Source organism: Patagioenas fasciata, chromosome 14, assembly GCF_037038585.1.
Source record: "Patagioenas fasciata isolate bPatFas1 chromosome 14, bPatFas1.hap1, whole genome shotgun sequence".
Lineage (NCBI taxonomy): Eukaryota > Metazoa > Chordata > Aves > Columbiformes > Columbidae > Patagioenas > Patagioenas fasciata.
In genome coordinates this window covers 177,413-198,294 of record NC_092533.1, presented here as the reverse complement: position 1 = coordinate 198,294, position 20,882 = coordinate 177,413, and the positions used below count along the sequence as shown (strand labels likewise).

At 47.0% G+C, this 20,882-nt stretch overlaps 1 protein-coding gene and 2 long non-coding RNA genes across 8 annotated transcripts in view; 1 reads left to right on the top strand and 2 right to left on the bottom strand.

Annotated features, from left to right (window-relative positions):
• Nucleotides 1-1,458: 1,458 nt before the first annotated feature.
• LOC136107994 (C-terminal-binding protein 2) lies at nucleotides 1,459-16,520 on the bottom strand. Of its 3 annotated transcripts, none has more exons than XM_071814584.1 (9): nucleotides 16,313-16,520; nucleotides 11,625-11,779; nucleotides 11,399-11,543; nucleotides 8,668-8,874; nucleotides 7,837-8,051; nucleotides 6,932-7,062; nucleotides 6,642-6,769; nucleotides 5,973-6,093; nucleotides 1,459-4,917 (listed from the first exon to the last, which is right to left on the bottom strand). In XM_071814584.1, exons 1-9 carry the CDS (start codon nucleotides 16,503-16,505, stop codon nucleotides 4,746-4,748), a joined length of 1,467 nt encoding a protein of 488 aa, XP_071670685.1. In that variant the 5' UTR covers nucleotides 16,506-16,520; the 3' UTR covers nucleotides 1,459-4,745. The 3 variants fall into 3 exon arrangements, with proteins under 3 accessions (XP_071670685.1, XP_065705506.1, XP_071670684.1); XM_065849434.2 differs by lacking the exon at nucleotides 16,313-16,520 and adding an exon at nucleotides 12,418-12,548; XM_071814583.1 differs by lacking the exons at nucleotides 11,399-11,543; nucleotides 11,625-11,779; nucleotides 16,313-16,520 and adding an exon at nucleotides 12,418-12,821.
• On the top strand, nucleotides 12,610-15,198 carry LOC136107995 (uncharacterized). 4 transcript variants are annotated; one of them, XR_010652345.2, is made up of 3 exons: nucleotides 12,610-12,741; nucleotides 13,352-13,503; nucleotides 13,913-15,198. It is a non-coding gene; the product is annotated as an uncharacterized lncRNA (long non-coding RNA). The 4 variants fall into 4 exon arrangements; XR_011741339.1 differs by having other exon boundaries at nucleotides 12,670-12,741; nucleotides 13,304-13,503; XR_010652346.2 differs by lacking the exon at nucleotides 12,610-12,741 and adding an exon at nucleotides 12,752-12,837.
• An 11-nt stretch (nucleotides 16,521-16,531) lies between the features above and the next one.
• LOC136107996 (uncharacterized) overlaps nucleotides 16,532-20,882 on the bottom strand; it is a 31,512-nt gene continuing 27,161 nt past the window's right edge. Inside the window, exon 5 of the long non-coding RNA XR_010652347.2 lies at nucleotides 16,532-17,964. This is a non-coding gene — a long non-coding RNA (uncharacterized lncRNA). The remainder of the gene's footprint in view (nucleotides 17,965-20,882) is intronic.

Below are 20,882 nucleotides of genomic sequence, written 5' to 3'. Positions count from 1 at the left end.
CTCGTACGGTACATGGTAACACGAGAGCTGCAAAGGGGAGCAGCCGCCACACTCCGTCCCAGAACAAGAATATCCACACTGTGCCCTGACTCTAGGAAAGTCACTGAATTGGCACCAAAGACAAGTTGCTTGCTTTCACTTCCATTTCTTTTCAATGATTGTTCCAGGTGGTTTTAAGTAGACGACAGTTTCATCTTTGTTACTTCCTGGTTATAGGGATGCAGTTTACTATACTGGGAAGTGGGTGAAGCGATGCCCAGTACAGGGTTGTACAATGTGCCTGTCCCCGGAAGTGTGTTTCATCCTTTCGTCCCATTATCTGTGCTCTTTAAGGTGTGATTTTAGTCCTGATGTGGCACACAGATAAAACACTGAACAGATTCTAAGACACATTGTTATATCAATAAAAGGTTCAAGACAGTTTTTTGGAAGTGTGGTCTATATTTTGGTATTTCAAACAACTACATATAATAGAACTTAAGAACAAACAGGAACATCAGAACTCTGCTCTAACCTGTGCTGTACAGCATCTGTGAGTTTTGATTTACTACATGCCACCAGCTTTACTTTACAGGAGCCAAAACATACATGAGACAGAACCAACGGGCAGCAGAGCCATGATACCTTGTGTCTGAGTGACTGGTAGATCCAAGATCAGTGCTACATTCTTTGAAGACCAGGCTTTGCCCTCAATGTCTTAAATTGCTTTACTGAAACAGTGAGATCATCAGCTACACGTCAGAAATAAGGCCACCGCATAAAAGATTCCCTTCCCGTTCCGCCAGCTCCAAGACTGAAATTGCCATGATGGAGCAGGCCAGCGTTTCCCATATCCCATCTCCTGAACGTGGTGCTGGATATTCCAAAGGTGCACAGCACCAGCTAGACAGATAGTGATATAATCCACCAAGAACAGGAAGGGATTTCTTGACTTTCATTGATGATCGACACATGGAGCATAGGCCATAAACTAGAAATTAACTTTTATGAAACACCTAACCACCTTTCTATGCTAATTTTGTTGCACCAACTTCTATGTTAGAAAAATGAGTGTCGTGGGCTGATTTTCTGTATTAATTTTACATACTATTTTACTGTGAAATGCTGAAGACAGCTACTGCTGTTCACACAGGTATATTTAAACTACACACAGGCTGCAAAACAAGCTACCATGATGTGAGAAGTCACGTAAGTGAACACCAGACTACATCCAAAGCTGTCCCTTACCCACTCAGACGCTGCTTCTCCAGCCTGCCGCCTTCACAGCCTTGGTGGACGGTCAGTGCTCCAGCATCCAGACATCATTTGGCAGAGTGGCAGATCCAGGGACTGTGTGGAAGATCCAGCTTCTCTAATTTGAGAAAAGCAGGACTGAATCAGATGCTCACCTGTGCAGGTTTTCAGCCCTCCCCTTCAATATTGCATCTAAGGCCACCCCTTCCACAAACAGCAGCCATGTTCTTTGGAGAACTTTATTAAAATATATCCAAGAAGTAATCAAACATTTTCTAATGAGTCAGGATAGATCTGAAGTGAGAAAAACATCTGTACAGAGGACAGTGCTGTAAGTTTTTGTTTACATGCTTTATTTCAATGTTTCACAGTTTAGTCATTGTCTACAAAAATATATTTCTGAAACTCTGAGTCCTCTATAAAAAAGCTGGTCAGCAGCAGTGACCCTGACAAACAGAATGTACCTTGGGACAGTGTGAGCACCTCCTGTGAGCAGATCAGTGCAGCCAGGGCACTCCTGCCTCGCCCTGGGAGACTTCTGTTCTTTGGGATTAAAGCTCTGCGCTAGTTCTGAAGGAAGAGTCCTTCCACTTCTGTATCCTGCACTACGCCTGGGATGGTGAGCTGCACGTCTGGGTACCAGATGAGAAGAGAGCGCTAACGAAGGACTGGGCGGAGACCACCAGGTACGTCAGCACTGGTGAGTTCTCTGAGCTATCTGTTCAGAACTGCCTGTGTCTGGTGGTAACAGGTTCAGTCTATAAGCAGAGGTACAAATTGAATACAGGAAGAGTAATCCTATAAGTACAAAGAGAGTCACGATAAGGGTTCTGTTCATTTTTACCTCAACCTTTTCTGCTGTGGCTTTAATCAAGGGAAAAATGGCTTTCATATCCAATTGCAATCCAACATAGTGTTGGACAGAACAGAGCCACTGTCAATGCTGTCAGCTTCAAATCCCTGGTACCCGTAACCAGAAATATTTCTTACAACATCAGTTACTTAATTTCTACACTTAATAGCTACCAGTATATCTAGGCACCAAAAATAAGAATTGAGAAACTCACGTGTCCCCCAGATCTTTCCACTCTTCCTCTGCTCAGTTATTTCACTGGTCTATAGAGATATTTGCAGCAAAGGAGAAAAAAAAATGCTGCCTCTTAAAAAATAAATCTCTCTTGCACTGTGCTCTAGAAGAGACAAAGTCCATGTACTCTGATCCTCTGTATTCACAAAGCTCATAACCAGAAGCCCCTTGCCACAAAATAATCTCAGTCCTGAACCTGTAAGCAGGGCAGGAATTTTCAGCAGCAAATAAGGAAAGAGGAGTTATTGAAAGACTGCTTCCTAATGTGGTAACGGAAGATAAGCTCTCAGTCCACGAAAACTTCTCCCTATCTGCCTGTCCAAAGAACAGCTTTCTGAGCTACTAGATAGTAAAAATTTGATTTCATAGAGATTGGAGAACTCAAGAAAGTGCTGCTGGTTATTTTAGGTACAGCTGCAATCAAAGTGCTTCTGAGCTCTAGGCTTTTGTTCAGAGAAAACTTCTTCTGTAACTTGTGCCTCCCACCAGTCCCAGTCTGATCTGCTAAACCTGAGCAGCCAAGGAGGTATATGAATTTTAAGTAGAATCAGCATCATCCATGAAAACACAGAAGCCAAGAACCTTCACTGAGACAAATATCTTATAAAAAAACCCACTCAACACTAGAGAACTAATATCGTCACACTAATGCTAAAAAGTTAAAGTGTAAAAATCTGTAAGGAAACACCTGAAGTTTACTTCTTGTCTGTTTTCCTTTCTTGAATTGCTGGGGAGTATTAGGGAGGTGGGGGTTCGAGGAGAAAGGAATCAATCACTTCACTGTATCAGTAGTAAACCATTACATGAAGGCAGTATTGGAGAAAAATGTAAAACCAGGAAAAAATCTGAAAACCCAGTGACTCCGAAAGCTTTCCTCAGCCTCCCAAACTGTAAACAGCCTCAGCGGAGGATTTCGTCCACACCTCAGGATGCATTTCCAGTCTGTTCCCAGCTGTCCAGCCTCCAGTCACAAACACAACAGAGGCAGACAAACCCACAGAGTGTGCCTCCCATGCAGCACCTCCTTTTATATACCCACACAACATGAACACATCAATCAGAAATTGTAACATCTTGTGCACAGAAAGAAAACAAACTAAAGTGTAACAATGAAATTAAAGGAAGACTTGGAATTAAGGAAAATTATCTCCTGTGGAACTTGTTTTGCTGAAGACTCCATACCCCTTAAAGCAGCAATTCATATTCAATCATTTGGGAAATGGTAACAGACTTGAGAGCAACAATCCTGTCTTGGCTCCAGGTGACAAGCTGAGCGCGTTCTTTCTCATTCAGTACCACAAAGCTTATTCGTGTACCAAAAAGCCTTGCCCTGCCCGCTACTGGCGATGCAGTACACGCTAGCAGAGCCCAAGCAGAGTAATTTGGTCAACTGTTAAAAGCCGCCTTTTCCATCAGCACAGAGAAATGTCGCTAACACTGGTATGTTACCTCTAGTTAATGCAGTTATGCCAAAAACAACAAAAAAAACCTGAAGCCCAAAGCTTAGAATTTTAACATGACAGATACCCCGTGGATAAACACCACCATTACACTGTGAGGTACGCGTGTCAGGAATCGGCAACTGCAGCTGCAAGTTATTGCTACTTGCTGTCTCCCAGCGCGAGTTTATCCTGCTTGCGCATTCTCTTGCCTTCTCCAAATCGCACAGACTCCAGGGTGAACTATTGTGAGGCCTCACACACACAGCGGCCACCAGAACACATGTGATGACATTTTAATCTCTTTCAAATAATTTATCAGGCTGGCTTTGAGACTGTTACTTTGAACTTCAGGCCTAGTAATGCATAGACAAAACCTCGTATGGTCAAGAACTCGCAATGCCAGCGCTATGTCTGTTCTCATAGGAAACCTTAATTGAAACAAGCGAAGTACTGCACAGAGCTGAGCCCAGACTGCATTCTACCAAGGGCATAATAAAGACAATATTCACGACTTCTCCAATTCACTAATATTCTTCTAATATTCCCCATGGCTACACTTAGAGAGGTTCAGCCAAATTAAATTCAAGCTACAAGTCACAACTGAAGAGTGTGCACTCAAGTCTGGTGTTAGGGACAGCGAGAGCCACCGCTGAATCAGGCAGCCCCACTTCTGTTTTCAAGTGCACGAGGACAGTCTCTTGTCACAGACAACCAAGGCAGATATACGGGAAAAATCATTGGTTAAACCAAGGATCTCCGAGGGGAGGCAAGGTCACTGCTGCCCTGCCCCAGACAAGGAGAAAGATTCATCGAGAGATTAAAACTAATGGGTTACAAAATAAAGGCAAGAGCTAAAGTTTGCCAGTAATGAAATGCATTCTCCTGTCCTTTATGAACAGGAACCAGTCTCTGCAGGCTGTTAAAGAAGGTCCTAAGAGGAGATACCCTCCTTTTTTCTGCTGCCAGAGGAGAGGAAGATGCCGCTATTGGTCAGCAGGAATCTCTCTGTCTGCATCCAGTTTGCTCGTCTCTCCAGGGGAAGGCGTACGCGGTGCAGAGTGAGACACAGAAGGGATCCCGTGAGCTACAATCCCTTCCACTACTGGTGGTTCTGGTAGCCCAGGGGTGGCTACTCCCACTACTCCTGGAGGAAACCTAAAACCAAGAGAAACATGGACATTACAAGCTTGTCCAAGAGTTATGCAAGGGGAAAGGAACGGTGCCCTCAGGCACTTGCTGAATACAAATCTCTCTTTCTGACAGAATATGGAACACAGGAAAAGTCTCCAGAGCTGAAGAGCAGCAGTTATGTCCTAATACCAAATGACACCAGTTCTCAGACAGGCAGGCAGTCTCAGGTCGCACACTGAGCAGGTGGAAAACAGATACGAAGTTTATCTCCAGTGAAAACTGTCAGAGGCACTGTAGGAAGGTATCATGAAGGGCAGGAAATTCCCTCCCCATCAGCAGGAGGACTGCAAGCTGCCTTATCGTTCACCAGCCTCTCAGACAGAAAAGGTAAGGAGCTGAACTCATAAAGCAGCCAGACGTAAGATGAAAAATCGGAGAGTGATACTCATGAAATGCTAATGAACCATTCTTCCACTACATCCATTCTGCCTCACTGTGCCTTCTCCATAAATGTAACTGAATCTCTGTAGATCCCTCCGAGAAGGGAAGAGAATAAATTTCCTGCTTTCCAGATGGGAGAAAAACAGAACGAAAGCAACCTGCCCACAGTCACTTGGTACATCTGTAAACAGGCAAAACCACCTGAAATACACTCTGTTTAGGCCACTGCCCAAACCCACTGGTCCATATCTCTTTAACAGTCCACATTTGGGCTACAGATACGAACTGTGCTTTGTTTATACAGCCATAATGACATGCACAACTTCTAAATGTTAAGACCCAGACCTCTTTTCAGTCACACAGCAGGCTTTCTTACATCTTGGGCAGGTCTTGCAAAGATTTGGAAAAATTAACCAGTATGCAGCTGCAACTAAATATCACCAAATAAATATTAAATCCTAGTACAGCTTCAGAAGTGCTGTGGCTAAGTTTCTGGGAAAAGCTCATGTATGGAGGTTACAGGAACAGAAACGTGCCTGCCTGCAGGTACAAGCAGCTCTCAAACCCAAAGGGGATGTTGGCCTGATTCGGCAGAAGACAGGCTGGAAGCGGTGACTTGGACAACCTGCATATCTTACCTGTAAGCTGCAGCTCCGTTGAGTTCTGGGTGGACAGTTGCAGGATCAATACTGGACCACTGAGCTGCTAACAGTAAGTACTCCTTATTCACACAGTTCCTCAGTGCGTCAGGTATGTGACCTGCAAGAGAGCCAAAAGTGACAAAAAACCAGGACACAAGTAGGAAGGGCTTGCTCCCTGAAGCATTTGCAAAGGAATGTAGAAAGGAAACGCGCAACATTTTTCCATCTACCTCCACAGAATAACACGCTGAGGGGAGACTCCTCTGAACAACTGGTCTCTGGAGAAGACAAGAAACTGATCCTTCCTTCCCACTTCTGTGATCTGGTGGGAATTATTTACCACAAGCTGCAATTGCCCAGCCTCACCTTCCCCAAGAGACAGTATGTCCTACTCCAGAAAAAAAGGTGTACTCTGTAACTGTCAAAGGAATTACTGTGAAGGATTTGGAAGATGTACTGGGTACGAGGCTTTCCCAGGGAGGGAAAGTGCCACTCCAGCATTAATTCAAGATTCTCAGAAAACAAAGAGACAATTATCAACTTACACTCCAGTTCCAGAAACCAGTAACAGAGTCCAAGTTTTCAGATCAACACAATTCTTGCACTGAACTAATGAAAGAATAGTAATTCAGCAGCAGCTGCAGAGCACACAGTCTTCCTCATTACCTGTAATAGCTCTGCGGATCTCTTTAGCTGCATCTTCTCTGGATTCAATGGAAGCCTGTTCACTATACCAGGCAGTGTGAGGGGTGCAGATCACATTGGGTGCATCCTTTAAGGGCCCCTGAGCAAAGCTGTGGAGGGGAAAAAAAGGAAAGAAAAGAAATACATTACTCTCCAGAAGTGATACTTTCACCTGTCCTCTCGGGTACCAATGTAACTCAATTTCAAAAAAGAAGACTCATGCAGCGTAGGTGAGCCACAGGACAGCAGCAGGCACGCAGGGGCACCGTTACCTGAAGGGCTCAGACTCGTGCACATCCAATGCTGTTCCTCTGATTCTTCCCTCTTTCAAGGCTTGCGCTAAGGCTTTCTCATCTACCAGCCCTCCCCGGGCTGTGTTCACTAAGAAGCAGCCCTGGCGCATCTGGAAGAAGAAAAATATTAAGTGGGTTGAGAATGAGACTTTTCATGGAAGCTAAGTGAGTCTTGGGAAGTCTACTGGAAATGAGCAGGAGCCTGCAGTGATTAGATGAGGCCTGGACGAATTAGGAGTGCTCTCACTGCAAAGCTAACCACAGGGGAAATGCCTGCAAGCAATGCTTGAGAAATTGCTTTAAAAATGAACAAACAAAACCACAAGACAACAAGGCTAAAAGTGGAACTCTCAAGTTCTGCACTCCATATTCATCCTACTATGTTAAAAAAGAAAGAGGAAATGAATCAAGTATCCAGTTACACAAAACTGGACTACAACGTCCAGGTGTCTCTCGTGAAAGCACTGAAAAGCATTCATAGACTAGTGGAGTAGAGCCCGAGACTGACTTCGCAGTGGGCTTGGGCAGAGAGGATTTGGCAGAGCTGTGTAAAGAAACTTACACAGTCCCTGTCACACCACATCTGGCTCTAACCAGGAAAGTCAATTACGCATTGTAAATTGAAATTATTGGATCACATAAACCATTATTTATAAATTAAATTACTTGGCAAAAAGAGCCAATCCTATCCTTCTCTTAACATGAAATTCTATACAGCACAAAGCACAGGCACCCGGATCCACACGCTCCAGCCTCCAAAGGCAGCAGGAGGCACACGGCAGAGGCAGCAGGATTCACACGCTCTCAGCCTCTGTGAAAGCAGCAGTTTCTTTTTGCATTCATTTCCACAGTGCTCTGTGGGGGAAATCAAGCTCCTGCTGCACCTGTTTAATAGTGAAGTCATTGATGAGGTGATGGTTATGTTCATTCAGGCTGCAGTGCAATGTGATGCAATCGCTGTGCATTAGTAGATCCTGCAGGGTTCCTACTCGCTGTAAACCCAAGGATCGCTCCACTCCATCCGGCAGATAGGGATCATAGAAAATCACGTTGAAGCCAAAGGACTTGGCTCGCAGAGCCACTGCCTGTCCAACTCGGCCTTCACAAAAGAAAACCCACAATCATCAAGGAAAGGTAAAACAAACTTTAAAGACAAGATACTGGGGTAGACTGGGAGCCTACACTGGAGTTTACTGCCAGGGCCTGAGGTACTGCAGCCCTGGAAACCCCTGGGATTGCCATAGGGACCCAGAGGAAGTTACTCAGCGCTGATCCCATGTGGTTAATTCTAGTCCTTCCCCATGCAATAGCCAGAGCTTGGCCTAGAAGGAGCTCTGTTTTTCAAAGCAAATCTGGACCCTGAGCAAGCAGCAGTAATTATCTCACTACAAGACCTTGGCGAAGGAATTGGTAGCTTTCAGGTGGCTTTGTTACTGATACAGCCTAGCACACAGGGAAATTGTCACCAAGACAAGCTGCCTGAACATTTCAATTCTTCTAGCCATATGAATATGAAAAAAAATCCCCAGTCCCAAGACATACACCCATATCTTGAAGATATCCAGCATCACAGAACAGGGCACTAGCGTTCCTTATATGCCAGTGTATTCCAGAATTAATAGCTGTAAAATTACCACTTTTTTTCAGTCTGTGACTCTTAGGTTCCCAAAAACTTTCACAGTTCACTTTTCAATCTAACTATTCCCATCACTTACCGAGTCCAATGATGCCCAAAGTCTCCCCACGGATACGCACAGCGCCTCCAGCCACCTCTCGAATCTGTTCCACGCTTGAGGCTCGATTCCCTTCCCGCATGGCCTGATGGAGCCAAGTAACACGTCGATAGAGGTTCAAGATGTGGCAGAGGGTGGAGTCCGCAGTCTCCTCTACTGAGGAGGAAGGGATGTTGCAAACTGCAATGCCTACAAAGCCACAGAGGTCATATAGGATTTTTAGCATTGCAACACTAAACCAACATAGAGTTCTTCAGGCATAAGTGCTGAAAGACAATTCAGTGCTCCAGAACTACTGCCAAGAAACATGGGATTCATTTCAGAAGCTCATTCTACAGAAACACAGATGCGACCAGCCAGCTTTTTAACCCAAAGGAAATACTACTCCTTCCTTATAGATATCCATTTGACTGACACACAAACAAAACACCAAACCCCAAGAAACCCCAATCCAAACCAAACCAAAAAAAACCCCAAAACAGGCTGACATGAGAAAACTGGGTCATACAAGTGATGCAATAAACTGTCTGCTTTAGAACATCTGCATGCAAAATGATGCACTTGTTCCAGAGCTACTCCTGACAAACTGACTGGCAGACTCTAGAAGAATTAAGATGGATGGTTGAGCTCTTTCATGCCTCACAGTCCAGGTGCTCATTGCAAGCATCAGCTTCCCCAGGAGCAACAATAAGTAACTAACTCATTAAATGCAGAGAGATGCCACAGGAGCCTCTCTAAATCCATTTCAAGTTACACTTAGGAACAACAGATAACATTCCCACTCTAGAATAACACACAACCACAAGGGACCATAAGACCCGTGACTAGAACTACCAGGCAAATTACTCATGCAAACAGAGTTAAAGTCCTGGCAGCACAAATTACTGTCAGAAAAGGGAAGATGGAACACCATAGCAAAACTTGGTCACTCCTGAGCAATCTATTAAAGAAAAAGAAGGACGGGTGCGGGAGGGGGCTGGCAGCGTATCACCTCTCACTGCTGCTATCCTTCATTCAACGGACCAGCCAAGAAATAAAAATAACTAGAGGAAAAAAAGGGTCTCTGCCCAAATGTAACCCTTGCTACTTGCCAGACCAAGGAAACTCTTCCTCCTCAAAAGTCCATCACCTATCTAAGAAACTAGGAATAAAATCCAGGCAATGACTGAAAGCACACAAAGTTCAGCAATGCACCACGCTCTTGTAAACCTACCACAGAGGACACATTCGACTGAACTCAGACCACACTCTCCGAGAGAACCAGGAGAGCAATGGCCACACACAATGCGAGAGATCTGACTCCTTTTCTCTGTCAAATCCTTTGCAATTGTGCCGTAATGCCACACAGACCACTCAGAGGACATGAGGACGGGAGACAGGGAAACCTCATTGCTTTTAATCTCACTGGCTGCCATCTCATCCATCTTCAGATACCACATACATTCATCTCCTACACAACTAGACACTAATTCCTGTTCACATGCAATATTATGCCTAAATGTAAGAAAATGCAAACACACACAACAGCCCTTTGGTCTGATTTGAAGATCCAGAACACACAGTAAACAGTATCTTACCTCAGAAAGAATTACAGGGCCTGGCTAAGCATGAAAATAATCATTAATTGCCCATGAAAAAGCAAATCTGGCCATGCTTACAGCTCATCATACTATTGCTCCAAAGCAAAAATGCCAAGCAGCAGTCTGATAGTGAAAGAATTTTGACCCATTTCTCCTCGCGTTAATGAGTGTGGAGTGGAGGGAAAGAGAAAGCTTTGAGTGTGAATGAATCTGATGGATGGTGAATTTAAGTAGAAAACTCTAAGAGCAGATTAGGTCCCAAACTCAGCCCAAAATTGTACTGGCTAGATGAGAGATGAAGAGCTTGCCAGGAACTGTTGAGAGTACTCCCTGGCATCATTCAGATAAGAAGACTCTTTAGATCAAATTCAAGCACTAGACAAATATGCACTTTTCATTTGTTTGCAATTCATCTGTTCTTACAGATCTGGAAATTGTAATGGCTATTTCAATTTTATATATAAATGCTTGTGTCTGATTTAAGCTTAATCTGATCTGCATTACATTAAGAAAAATTTCAAACCACTGACACAAACCTAAAAAAGAAGGGGAAGGGCACTTACGTGATCCACCTCATCTAGGGGACTACAAGGTCCCAAAGTCTCACAGCCATATGTTTAATAAATTGCAGCTTTTTGTCACCTGATCTAGAGACTCTTTACCTGTCTGGGGCTTTAAAGGGATCAATAATAAAGTTGAATCAGAACTTTCCTGCATATAAAAAATTAACCAGAAAACTCACTTATCAAGCATTTACAGTGAGTTTATCTGGCATCAGCACTTGGAGGCTGCTTTCAGACATCAGGCTTTGCTCAATTCCTTCCTCACAAACAACTCAAAGCTGCCTGACCAGAAGTTATCTGCACATCATATTCAAGTTTCTGAATCCCAAACAATAGCAAAGACACCAACGTCCATAGCAGAGCAATCTGGGAATGGAGAACCAATCTTTCAAGCCACCCACCAGCTCCAATATTGGTCAGCTTCCTAAAGATGCCTAATACTATGCAGTTCCAAATCTTTTTATATAAAAAGGTTTTAAATGCACTCAGCTACAAAGCAGAAAAACACGTGCAGTGTTCCACTTCATATTCAGTTCTGATCACAGCAGAGCCCTAATGGTGTCATCATACCTAATTCTGCGGCGGATTTGATGTCAACATTGTCATAGCCACTGCCAATACGCACAATGACCCTGAGGGCTTTGAATTTCTCCAGATCCTGACGAGAAAGGGTAATGGTGTGATACATCAGAGCTCCCACTGCCTCGTTCAGCACCTACAGCAAGAGACAGTCCAAATCAATCACACCCTGAGAGGCAAAGCTCTATGTTTGAATGCTTGCACATTTCTTGCCCACCTTTTCATGGATTTCCTGAGTTGACTGAGCATCACAAAATGCCACTGTAGCAACATCCTTCAAGATGGGCATCTCCACAGTGCAGTCCCGTCCATCCAGGAGTGCAACCAGGGGCCGCGCTGGCATCGGGCCATTCACAATGGGCGGCCGTATGCCTATTAAGAAAGTCAGCAGGAGCGACCACATCAAAGACAATAATTCTGGAACCCTAATTTGCTGGTCCAACAAGTCATTAGTTCTGTTAGGGTTCTACAATATTTAGGAAAGGATCAGTCAAAGCAAAAGACATAAAGAGGAAACAAACGCAGGGAAACGAATCTGGGAAAAATAAAAGCCTCTGCCACCAGCATCACGTTTTATCAACAATGAGACAACAGAGATGGCTGGGAAGCATGCCGCTTCCCTCCAGGCTGCTGAAACCCGTTGTAAACCCACTCCAGGCCTACTGCCCGCTAAGCTGCCCCCATCTCGGCATGCCGAGGCACGGACTGCTTCCTCCGCAACCGAGCAGAGCCGGCGAGCTCACCGGGCACCAGCCGGGCGTCCCCCGGGCTTGGGCAGGCGCCGCAGACACCGCTCGGACCGGCCGCGGCACCGGCGCCCCGGCAGCAGCAGCGCTGGGCCGGGCCTTCCCGGCGGTAGGGCCCGGAGCAGCGGAGCGCAGGGCCCGGAGCCGCAGGGCCGCCCCGCTCAGCTCAGCTCGACAGGGCCGGGTCCCGCCGGGCACGGGCGCGCTGCCGGGCCTGGCTGGGGGCGGCGCCGCCGCTGCCGAGGGGCGCCCGCCCCGCCTCACCTTCGCAGATCCGGTCCAGCCGCTGCCGCTTCACTTTGTGCCGGTCCATGGGCCGCTGCCGAGGGACGCGCCGCCCGCCGCCGGCTCCGGGAGGAAGCGGAAGAGCCAGGCGGCGGCCCCGCCGCCACTGAGGCGCCGCGCGCTCCTGCTTCCGCTTCCGGGGCGCGCCCGCCCCGCGGCGCACAGCGCTGAGCGCTGCCGGCCGGTGAACGGCGACGCTGCCGCCGCGTGTGAGCGGCGCACGGGCTGTGAGGGACAAGAAGATCCGAACGGAGCCGAGAAGCGGCTTTTTCCGCCGTTGGGCTCTTGGGCCTCGCGCTGCACGTAAACATGAAATAAAATCTCCCGCGTGCTCGCGCCTGCGGGTTCCGGCTGCAGCGCGCGACCGCCGCCCGCGAGCGGTTCCCGACGCACGAGCGGGTCCGGGTCCGGGTCCGGGTCCGCGCACCGGGGGCGGCTCTGGGACCCGGGGGGGGGCTCTGGGACCGGGGAGGGGGCTCTGGGACCCGGGGGGGGACTCTGGGACCGGGGAGGGGGCTCTGGGACCCGGGGGTGGGCTCTGGGACCCGGGGGTGGGCTCTGGGACCGGGGAGGGGGCTCTGGGACCCGGGGAGGACTCTGGGACCGGGGAGGGGGCTCTGGGACCCGGGGGTGGGCTCTGGGACCGGGGAGGGGACTCTGGGACCGGGGCGTGGCTCTGGGACCGGGGCGTGGCTCTGGGACCTGGGCGGGGGACTCTGGGACCCGGGCGGGGGGCTCTGGGACCCGGGCGGGGGGCTCTGGGACCCGGTGGGGGGCTCTGGAACCAGGGGGGGGACTCTGGGACCGGGGGGCGGCTCTGGGGCCCGGGCCGTCGGTTCGTGGTCCCTCAGCCGCAGGTGCCCAGCGCGCTGGGCAAGGCAGCAGGGACGCGGAGGTGTTTTCTGTCGGGCAGGAGAACAGAACAGCAGCGTGAAAGGCTCTTCTGGGCTGCAGAATCCCAGTGTGTGCAGGTCTTGCTAGAAAACATTTCGCACTTCGGTCAGCCTGGCCACCAGTGTTTGTCTCTCTTCCGTCTCTGTTACCTTCTTGGAGATAGAGGACCTAGTAGGGGTTTATACAGTTACATAATGCTATTCTCTGTTTTGTTGTTTATTCTTCATATTTGATTATATTTTGGTTTTGGCCATCATAGCAGGAAGCTCTGTGGGACTCCCAAGACCTTCCTCCCGAATAGTCTGCACAAAGCTAGTAATTTTTTTTCATGTAAAGCTAGGATTGTTTTCTCCCCTTAGGAACTGATGTAGCTAAAGAGACTCATGGGCTTCCTGGCTCCCAGTTTGTTTTAGCCAGGGGACTGTACTGGTGTCTCAGCTGCAGGTGCTGACACGGATAAACAGTGATTGTGCCTACACTGAGAACATTCTTGCTCTTGGGATAAACGATATGCTTTTGTCTGCCCAGAATCTCCAAATACCAACCACTCGACATTATGCATTTTTCCTCTGTTTACCAGGAGCTCTGTGAACCTCAGAGCTATTGTCCAATGCTGAAATTCTGCACCAAGTGCAAGTCATGGACTACGGAGCAAAGGAAGCAGGAACATATCATTCGCTTCAGGAAACTGGGGGCACCAAAGCAACATCTGGAGTAGAAGCTGCTCAAAAGAGTTGTGTCTTGTAGCACAAAGTTCAGCTCCCTGCAGACAGCTGGACTGTGACAGGGAAAAAAGAGAAAGGGCACCTGCCTTGCTCTGCTGAGACCGCTAGGACAAATTAGGAGGTCTGTTTAAAAAGTCCTGACCCTCTGCAAGACACTGGCTGAGCATGAAGCCAGAAATCAGAGCCACCTCAGGAAAGAACAGGCTTTTTTCACTGAACACTAAAGCAGCTTTTAGGCTGTCTTGCCTCAAGACTGTGAGGCAGCGTATGTCATTGCTTGAGCTCTCACCATGGCTTTTTCAATACTAAACATCGCTGTGGACTTTGTTGTTAGTTGTGACTTCTGACCAGTAAAATAGAGAGTTGGAACAAACCAAAGTGTTTGAGCACTGGACCTTCTTCCCTGTGGCACTTCAGTGTTAAGTGAAGAATGCAGGATGGCTAAAATGATTTCTCAGCCCATCACCAGCCAGGATCAGGTATCCCCAGCAAATAAGTCTTTATTCTTCCATAAAGATCAACAATGAAAACTGGAGAAGGGTAACTCCTCTGTCACACCTGCTAAGTCCTTATTGACATGTCAGCCATGGTTTTCCCAAGCTGCAGCTGTTAAACTAGAACTACAGTTTTGTTTTTGAGTACTGGCTCAGTGTAACAGAATTGCTGGTATCTCCATTTAGAGTCTGGGTGGGGATGACAAAGCTGAAAATTGGACATATTTCTATGGTGCCAGCCAACAGATGAGGTGAGCAAACAGCTCTCCGTAAGGGCAGGCTACTCCAGGTTTCCCTTTTGGGTGTTTTTATGGCCTCCTGTGGAGCTGTTTTCAGAGAGAGACCAGGGCGAGGATGAACTCCGGCCTGCTGCCTTCTGCCACTCCAACGGTTTGGCATGGGTTCTGAGGGGGTATGTAATACGGAAGAAAAGTATCAAAGTGAAGGAATAGTGATGCTAATTGAGAGTTAATCATCATACGCGATGAACGTGTGTGTTCTGCTTTACAGCTAAGTTACCTGTCACCACAGAGCTCTGACAATTAAAAAAGGCATGGGGGTGATGACCATGGAGTTAAAAAAGGAAATACTGCTTTTCTGTTAGATTTCTATTGGGTGCCAGATTAAAATGAACTGCAACCTACCAACCAAGTGTGTTTTACCTTTCTCCTGCCCTATGAAGCAATACTTTTGAATACTATGGTTCTCAGAAGATGTGTCTGTATTCATCTATCAGCTCTTATCTAACAAAACCCACCTGAGAGTAAGAGACCCTGAAGATCATGCTCTCTAGGAAGAGAGCATCACCTTTTCTGCACGTCCTCTGGAGATTGTAGAAATCAACACAGCATTGTCCCTCAGCACCGCTCGGTGCATGCCTGTCCGTAAGGGCTGCGGTGACAGAGGGTGCTGAGCGTGCACCCCGGGGGCTCAGTCCCGCACTTCCGGGCACAGCTGGGGACGGGGCCCCACAGTCAGCCCTGCTGCAGAGCCAGAGGCGCGGCCACCGCCCGGGACAGCTGGCTGCTTTTCCAACACATCCTGCTCCCAGCAAAGGGGGATTAGGCTACAAGTGGCACAAACAGAAACTGAAGAGCCCTGCATAGTATCTGGTGTTCCTGAGCCTTCTTAGGGCTACGTGAGGGGGTTTTATTTCACCCCAGGGCATTAGGTGGGCTGCAGAGTCCAGCACGGCAGCCCCTGTGCGTGCTTATGGAAGAGTGCTGCTGCTGTGCTCCTGTGCCCTCTGGCTGTCCTGCCTGCCCAGGATTAGCTAGAACATCTGCCTTTTTATTACAAGTCACCTAGATCGTTGGGGTAAAAGAAGTGCATAAGCATACCTGTGATGGTGCCTCAGCTTGACACAGCCTCCCTTCAGCGTAGGTTAATTAAAGTAAAAATCCTGACAACACAACAGTGTCTATATACTGTTACTAAAAAAAAAAAAAATGGACAGCTTTACCCGTTTGGCTTGCATGCAAAATCTCATGGGAAGCCTTACCTTCTCCTCTCTTAGCCAAACAGCCTTTGTGTTCTGGAACACACTGCATATGGCACATGGAGTCTCCCTTTATTCTGACACTGAGTGACCTTCGCTTCTGTATAAAAAACACAAAACTCCTCTGAGTACAGTGAGGTATTCTGGACAGTCAACCCAACTTGATGATTGCTCTTAAGGCAAGTAATTTTTTGGATGCTTTAAAATAACAGGAGGGAAAGGAGGGCTTTTTTGAGGACAGACAAATTGGAAACCCTAGAAACCTTGTTGCCAGGGGCAGAAGTAGTAGAGAAAGCCTCGTCCATCTGGACGCAGCAGCTCTCTGCTCTGGTCCAAAGTCCTGTCATGTGGGAGCGGCTCGTACCTGGGTCTTTCCTGGTAGTCTCTAAAGCACCTAATGCTGTTGATAAGGTGTAAAGTAAACAGCCTCTGTGCTGCTGCCCGCCATGTGCCCATCTCTTTTACAAGCAAAGAGGAGAAAATGTTCAGGAGTGATTAAAATAAAAACCAGCAAGCAGCTGGAGCCTGCTGCCCCTGATTCTGTGTAAAGGCCATGAGGGTGGCAGCTGATCCTTGCTGCCGAAGTGCCCCGAGTGCTCTGGCTCACAGCCTGAGCGCGTGGAAACTCAGTCCCTTCGCTGCAGAAAGCAGCTGTAAGGCTGCTGCCGAATCAAGGGAAAATAACCTTATGCATGTTGTGTAAGCTCTCATACCTGTTTAAGTACCTTGGCAGCCTACAGGAACAGTAAAATCTTGTTTCCAGGTCCATTATTTTTTTGTCTGTTATGTTCAGTATAGTACATGGGTGTGTGTTGCCACTGCCGGCTCCCCTGTCCTGCATGTGAATTTACTTCAGATGAGGAGAGAGCAAGTAGCCATATGCCTCGTGGATATACCTGGGCCAGAAAAATGGGCTCACAGTGCATTACTTAAATGTCTTTGGATCAAAATCTAGTGTAATGCATTATTAAAGCTACTTACTCTTTCTATGTTCTAGTCTCTGAAAATATTTAGAATTCAAGTAGTAGAGTAGTGCTGTTCTAAGGAGAAATATTTTGCTTTTCCTTTTACAAATAATTTTTCTTCTGAGCTGCTCATGACTTGGATTGCTTCTGCATCTGTCATCCCAGCATGTGCACACTGACCATTGCCTGGACTAGTTGGTGGGAAAGGACTTGGAGTTCCTAATAAAAAACCTGTGTGCCAGGCAGTACCACCACCAACACAAGAGCAAGTCAGCTGTGGCTTTTTGTACAAGTTTGGATACAGACTCCAACGCATCTCGGGATAACCCATTCTAGCACTGCACCAACTTCTTGGCAAAAATGTTTTTCATAGTATCCAGCCTGAGCAACCCAAGCTAGAAATTGTGGCCATCATCACTTCTTGTATCACCTGCTGTTGCCAACATGAGTTTGGGTTTGTCACCTTTGCAACTCACCTTGAAGTAGCTATGAAATACCTCTTTGCAAGCAAACAAGCCCAGCTCTGTTACCCTCTTTGCAGATTATCCTCTAGGTCATCTTGGTAGCCCTCCACTGGATCCTCTAGGGCTCTTCCACATCCCTCTTGAACTCCAGGGGCAGGGAGCTGCACACAGCAGTCCAGATGTGGCCATGCCACTGCTAAGTAGACAGGAATAACTTCATTCAGTCTCTGGCCATGTTCTTCCTAGTACAGCACGGTGCCTGGGCTGCCCTGTTCAGGATCAGAGCTTACTGATGTCCACGGCAACTTCCGGGCCCTTTCAGTGGGGCTGCTCTTCAGCCAGAACAGGTATAAGGGCTCACGTAGGTCCGGTCACACAACTCCAGCTCCCTCCTAAACTTCACCAGGTGGCTGTTGACCCAGTCCTCTCATTGCTGAAAACCCCTCCGGACTGGAGTTCTGTTGTTCAGCATGTCAATCGCTCACCCTAAATTGTTATAATAAAAAAATTACTAGTTCCTTTTTCTTGTAGGGTGACGTACAGACTGTTACTCTCACCAAATATACAGTCTATCCATTAAGGTATATGACTTTGTATCTGTCCAGACAGACACCTAAATGCCTCTGATCTTCCTGCTGTGAGCCACACGGAGGCTAAAATACAAGAGCAGCTTTGAATGCTTTCTTGATAGGGACAAAATAATGAAACTGTCTGAGCCAGAAGTGGCCAAATACCACATGTATTGAAGCAGAAAACTACGTGTAGCTGCTGTGGATGTAAAACCCCTGAGCCTTCTTTGGCAATGAGCAGTGAGAGCTATTTAGGGCACTAGCAGTCGTGCTAGGAAATGAAAGAGGTTTTTATTTGGTTCTCTGTGAATATAGACATTAGCTTCTGCTGGGCTGTTTGCATTAGGTTAATATTTCTGTAGTTTACAGGTGTTAATATGAACTGTGCCTGCTGTCTGTCTCTAGCCCTGTAAAGAGCGGAGTGTGGCGCTGTAAATATTAGCCCAGGCACAGCAGTCAGTGTTTGCACAGCCCCTGCAGCAGGACTCCGAGGTCCTTCAGTGAGCCTCACCATCTTCCGCACTGCGCAGTAACATGTTCTGGTTTTGACTCAAGAAGGGCTGTTGCGATCAAATCCTGAAAAAAGCACCAGAAGCACCAGCGTGCTATAATCTTCATAACATTAGTACTACACAAAATAAGGTACAACTAACACAGCACATACTGCAAACAAAATACTTGCTTGGTCAAGCCCACTCTGGACTGGCTGTGGCAGTCGCAGATGTTCAGAAGAAATGCCGAGCACATCACTGAACTGCTGCTTGCAGTGATGTACAGTCATTTCAGAGGAAAACTCGTGATGTGTACTCTCAGTTTGTTCAAAAGGGCTTCCCAGTAATGGAAAGGACTGTCCAGTGCTGTTGATTCGAACAGAAGAGGAAACTGAAACTATCTTCCTGCAGATACTGTAGGGCTCTTCCTGCCACCAAAGACAGGAGCAACAAATGAGGAAACAGCACCAGTGTGGTGAATGAATTTCTTGTTTCACAGAGGATCCTGCATGCACCTCACATGCAGTCTATGATAAGGCATAACATAGATGTGGCCTGCCTTGTGTCAGAACCTGCTGAATGAGTTCTTAATGTGTTAGAGGAAAAACTTCCTTGCACTGGACCAAGTCCTTCATAGCCTGAAAGCAATATGAGGAAGATGAACCATGGTGGCTCCAGTAAATTTCAAGAATGTGAGGTTTGGTGCCAGCATTTTCCATTAGAGGCAGCTGGATTGTAATCTGCACTTCAGGGTACAGAGGATCCAGACTCGTGAATGATAAAACAAAAATGAAGAGCAAAGTCAGGCAGTATTCCCGGGCAGGGAGGTGGGGTGGTGAGGGGAAGAAATGTACAGAGCTCTACTGTTCATGCTGCCTGCAATATTCCCACTACTGTTGGAAAAGCAGTTGCTCTCCTGGCTGATGATTCTCACTGTAACAGTCAATACTACACAGCCTCCACGAGGATGAAATAATGATGAAACACACAACGCAAACCTGATGCCTGATCACCTCGCATACAGCTGTCCTCTTCAATCTCAATGCGCACCAGACAGAGCAGCATTCACCTCCAAGAACAAAAGCAGAGGAAGATGGTTCACTCTGGAGTCAGAGCGCAAGCTCTCTCTACCTAGGATTCAGCAGAAAGGAACTGCAGCTCTGTAATAATATTGGTTTTGGTTCTGTAAGGTAAATGATTGCCTACCTGGCCACGGCAGACTGCTTTACGGAATGTTTCCCTCAGCTCTTTTGAAGTGCTGCCCATTGCTCATATATGTGCAGGGATTACAACCTCCATGCAGCTGCTGAGGAGCAAACTCTCTAGGAAAAGTGGGATCACACGGATGTGACTGCATAGCTCTGCACTCAAAGAATCTGCCAGCAAGTTGATTTTCTTAATGAGTCTGGGCAACTCTGTGCCTCAAGGTCCCATGTGTAAACAGTAACAGTTCTCACAGGCTAGAGTGTGTTCAAGTACTTAAGTGATGATATACTGTCCAGGTACTGCTTTGCCTTATGAACAGAATGCTGCTTACTGCAGTAGGTGTTGACAAGATGCTATGGATAAATCTTCCAGGGCAAGAAGAAAAGGAACAAGGTGTCCAGTTTTTGCATGTGTTTAATCCCCATGCAACCTTGATGCACAAGGTTAACACTTGAATTTTGGGTAACACAAAATACTGGCAAGGATCTAACAAGAATTTACTTACTATGCGACTTAGCCACATATCTATTTCATCACAGGACCTGCTGACATCACTAACCCCAAATCAGCCAGGACCTATATGAACCTGCAAAGAGCAACAAAGATCACATAAACCATAGAACTGGTGCTAAAAGCTGAGGAAAACAGATCAGTCGATCACTGTTTCTGCAGCTGTTTCAGAAGGTCAAAGGCCTGGACGTGGCATGAAATTAGAGAAACTGATTTCTGAGATATTATGCATTACACTGGTATATGACCCCCATAGGTCAGAGCTGGCCTATACAATTTCAAATGAAAGAGTGATGAAAGCCCTGGTTGTGAAAGGCTGGCAATTATCCAACTCTGAGACCTGTGTAATGAGGTTACAGCACTGCTCTGCATGTGTGCGGGGAAGGGGGAATAACCAAGTAACCCTGTATGTCATGGGTCCCAGGCAAAGATACATGTGAGTACATAAAAATGGAGAAAGGGAGCATTCCACTGCAGTCACAGGCTCTGCTGACAAGGCAAGTGCAGTGAATTGGTCAGCCCTACACCAAACGTTAAGTTTGGGTTCCTCCACTCGGCCTCTTGCCAAGGCAACCTGAAAACCTTGCTGCAGCATCCAGCTTTGACATGGAAGGAAGAATTCTCCCTG

Excerpts from the sequence above, each read along its gene's own strand:
- LOC136107994 (XM_071814584.1), bottom strand. The coding sequence starts at position 16,505 with ATGGGCACATGGCGGGCAGCAGCACAGAGGCTGTTTACTTTACACCTT. Across the intron at positions 11,780-16,312 it reads CTTCTGCCCCTGGCAACAAG|GCATACGGCCGCCCATTGTG; the intron begins GTTTCTAGGGTT and ends CTTTCTTAATAG. Across the intron at positions 4,918-5,972 it reads AACGGAGCTGCAGCTTACAG|GTTTCCTCCAGGAGTAGTGG; the intron begins GTAAGATATGCA and ends TCTTGGTTTTAG.